This window comes from Meleagris gallopavo, chromosome 30, assembly GCF_000146605.3.
Source record: "Meleagris gallopavo isolate NT-WF06-2002-E0010 breed Aviagen turkey brand Nicholas breeding stock chromosome 30, Turkey_5.1, whole genome shotgun sequence".
In the NCBI taxonomy this organism is placed as follows: Eukaryota; Metazoa; Chordata; class Aves; order Galliformes; family Phasianidae; genus Meleagris; species Meleagris gallopavo.
Window position 1 is genome coordinate 3,183,105 of NC_015040.2, and position 3,326 is coordinate 3,186,430.

Here is a 3,326-nt window from a genome sequence, read left to right on the forward strand (position 1 = left end):
GGGGGGTGTGGGGGATACTCCTCTCCTTCCAGCCCTGGCTCGAGAGGGGGTTTGGGTGCTGTGGGGCAGCCGTAGGGCCGTCCCCCACCCGCCCGCTGCCCTCCGATGGCCACTCGGAGCCCAGCCGTGGGGTCACCTCGCTGTCTGTGGGGGAAGCTGAGGGGACATCTGGAGCCACCGGGGTGACGGCTGCTTCATCCTGCAGCCCCGTCCCCACATCCAGGTGCTCACGGGTGGGTTCAGCCCCCATTTCGAGTGCCCCTTGGGGATCTGTGGGGCTCAGCCTGCTCTGCGGATGGGGAGAAGACACTGCAGTGGGGCTGGGGCTGCCAGGGAGCCCCATGGGTAGGAGGATGAAGGTCACCGCCTTCCTCTGCCGCTCCAGTGAACCATCACCCAGGGTCCCACTGTCACTGATGGGCTGTGCAGCTGTTCCGGGGCCCTCAGCCACCAGTGGGGCTGGGGGCAGTGGGGGCCACGGCGGGATGGGGCTGTCGTCCTCCTTGGGGGCAGCGTCCCCGGAGAAGTCCTCGGTGACATCTGCAGGCGGCTGAGCAGAGTCACCGCGGGGCTGAGCCTCCCCAGTGCTGACGTCCTGGTGGTGGGAAGTGTCACTGGGAGCCACGGGAGTGGGTGGGGATGATGGCAGGGACGTCAGTGTGGGGTCCCCGCGACCATGTGGGGCTGTAGAGGGGCTCCACTGCGGTAAACCCCTCTGGGAGGGAGGCACAGGGATGGTGGATGGTGCCAGCAGCTCTGCAAAAGATAGAGCACTGTGGGGTCCCCTGGGTGGGGTGCCACCCCCCTACCCCGGGCATCACTTACTGTGGCCAATCTCCTCCTCCACCTCGTTGGAGAGTGGGTAGGGACTTCCTCTATGGGGGCTCTCAGCACTGGGATGGGTCATGCTCCATGTCTCCACAGCATTGGCTGCAGCCCCCTTCACCTCCAGGGCCAGGATGGGGGCCTGGGTGACTCTCCCCGCTGGGTCCCCAGCCACTGTGTGGTCATCAGCCACTGTGGGGTCCTGGGCCACCGAAGGGTCCCGGCTCTGCTGCTGCAGCTGGAAGTAGCGCCCATTCAGCCCAGCGTAGCTGCTCTGTTTTGGGGTGCTGGGGGTTTCTGCTGCCACAATGGGGACCGTCCCCAAAGCTGGTGGTGAGCTGGTGATCTCCTGGGCTGGACTTTGGGTCTGTGGATGCAGGGTGAACAGGGGATCCGGGGGGTCAGGGAATTCTCGTGGTGCCGCTGCCGGGCTGCTGCCAAACAGCTGCTGTCTGGAGCCCTGCGGCGCCTGGTCCACCGCATTGAGGGCTTCATCCTCGAGTGGCCACACTGATGAGGATGGAGAGGACGAAGAGGCCGTAGTGCTGCCTCCGGGGATGTCACCACGCCACGCTGCTGTCACACTGCTTGCCAACTGCAACTGCTCGTCCTCAGCACCACCCGGCCCTGCAGCCCCCAGCTGCCGCAGGACGCCGGCACGTGGGCTGTCCCCTGAGGTGGCCATGTCCTCACGCTCCACCAGCACGTTGTCACTGCCCAGCGGCTCCTGTTCCCTCTGCTCTGCAGTAGAATCGGGAGCATCCGCCGTGTCCCCTGCAGGGATGGGGGTTGGGGGTGAGCTGCTGTCCGGCACACAGCGGTGGCCCCGAGGCCGATCCTTGTTACCTTTATAGCAGTATGCATCGAATTTGGAGGTGGGTGGGGGGAAACCGGTGCGGTTGGGGAAGCGGTAGAGAGTCCTGACGCCCGGTGCCTCACCGCCACATTTCCTGCGTGGAGCCAAGATGGGGTACCTCACGCTGCCATCCGCCAGCCAGCCCGGGTCACACTGGTCCAGGCCCTCACGCCAGGCCAGGTACAGCTGCCCCGTGGTGGCCAACGCAGCCCCACGGCCCCGGCAGTGCCTCTGTGCCCCCAACAAGGTGAAGCGCCCTGGGGCCGTGGCATAGAACACCTTCCCTGCAAGAGAACGTGGCGCATCGGATGGCCGTCCCCATCCCCAGGGTGGCACCAGGGGATGTCCCACACATCACCCAGTTCTGCTTGCCTTGCAGCTCCTGTGCGTAGCAGTAGACATCATACAGCTCACCAGGCTCCCTCTGGCCGTAGCTGCGCACCCCGGGGAGGCTGTTGCGGTCCCCATAGCAGCCGGGTCGGGACAGTGTGATGGGGTACCTGCGGGACAGGCTGTGCTGGGTGCCCGGCTCTGTGCCAGCAGTGGTGAGGGATGCCCGTGCCAAGCACTTACCGCACGCTCTGGTCAGCCAGCCAGCCTGCATCACAGTTGTCATAGCCGTCCTCAAAGGCAGCCTGCAGGTGCTGGGGAGAGGCGATGATGGCCGAGTTGTCCATGCAGGCACGCCGGGCAGCAGCGAAGGTCAGCGCATAGCGAGCGCCCGCGGGGCGGTAGTGGAAGACAACACCTGGAAGGGAGCAGTGCTGCTCACACACGGTGTGCTGGGTATGTGGGCACACGGCTTGCAGGAGAGGGCTGTGAATCTTTCACATGCAAGATTTGCATGGGGTGCAGGGCTCACAGGGAGTGCACAGCATAGAATCACCGAATCACCAAGGTTGGTAAAGACCTCCAAGGTCATCCAGTCCAACCATCAATATTTCCCCACTAAACTGTATCCCTCACTACGACATCTGATCATGCACAGCTTGCATATGGTGCGCAACTCACATGCACAGCTTGCAGGGTGTGCATGGCTTGCATAGGTGCACAGCTCAGGGGGAGCTGACAGCACGCACAGCTTGCAGAGGACACACAGAGTGCACTGCTCACATAGGGTACACAGCTTGTAGGGTGTGCATGGCTTGCATGAGGTGAATGGCTCACAGCATGCACAGCTTGCAGAGGATGCACCCTACAGCTCACGCAGGACACACAGCTCATCAGATATGTGCTGTTCACGTGCATCCCATGCATCCCCTATAAGCCATGAGTGCTGCGTGTTGCTTGTAGGGCGTCCACAGGGTGCATGGCTCACGGGGGACAGCACAACTCACGCAGGGTGCAGGACTCACACAGCCCCCCCAGCGGCCCTGCAGCCCCCCAGCTCACCCATCACCTCGAGGGGCAGCAGGTCCTGCTCATCGTCGATGCCAGCCACCACCTCGCAGCGGTACAGCCCCGCATCGCTGGCGCGGGCAGCACGCAGCAGCAATGTCCCGTTGTAACGGTCACGGGCGTAGCCAGGGAGGGACACGCGGCCCTCGTAGGCTTTCACCACCTTCACCACGTTGTCCTTGGCCACCAAGATGGGGACGTCCTCCCGCTGCCCGCTGGCCGAGCGCACCTTGCTCCATTTGACACG

At 64.1% G+C, this 3,326-nt stretch overlaps 1 protein-coding gene across 1 annotated transcript in view; it reads right to left on the reverse strand.

The window, feature by feature from the left end:
• The window catches only part of NCAN (neurocan), a 7,720-nt gene that overhangs the window by 3,069 nt on the left and 1,325 nt on the right, over nt 1-3,326 (reverse strand). Inside the window, 7 exon segments of the mRNA XM_010725026.2 lie at nt 4-38; nt 41-756; nt 826-1,599; nt 1,672-1,965; nt 2,054-2,181; nt 2,255-2,429; nt 3,074-3,326. The exon segment at nt 3,074-3,326 is cut by the window's right edge and continues 28 nt beyond it. Of these exon segments, the coding sequence (XP_010723328.1) occupies nt 4-38; nt 41-756; nt 826-1,599; nt 1,672-1,965; nt 2,054-2,181; nt 2,255-2,429; nt 3,074-3,326 (2,375 nt within the window).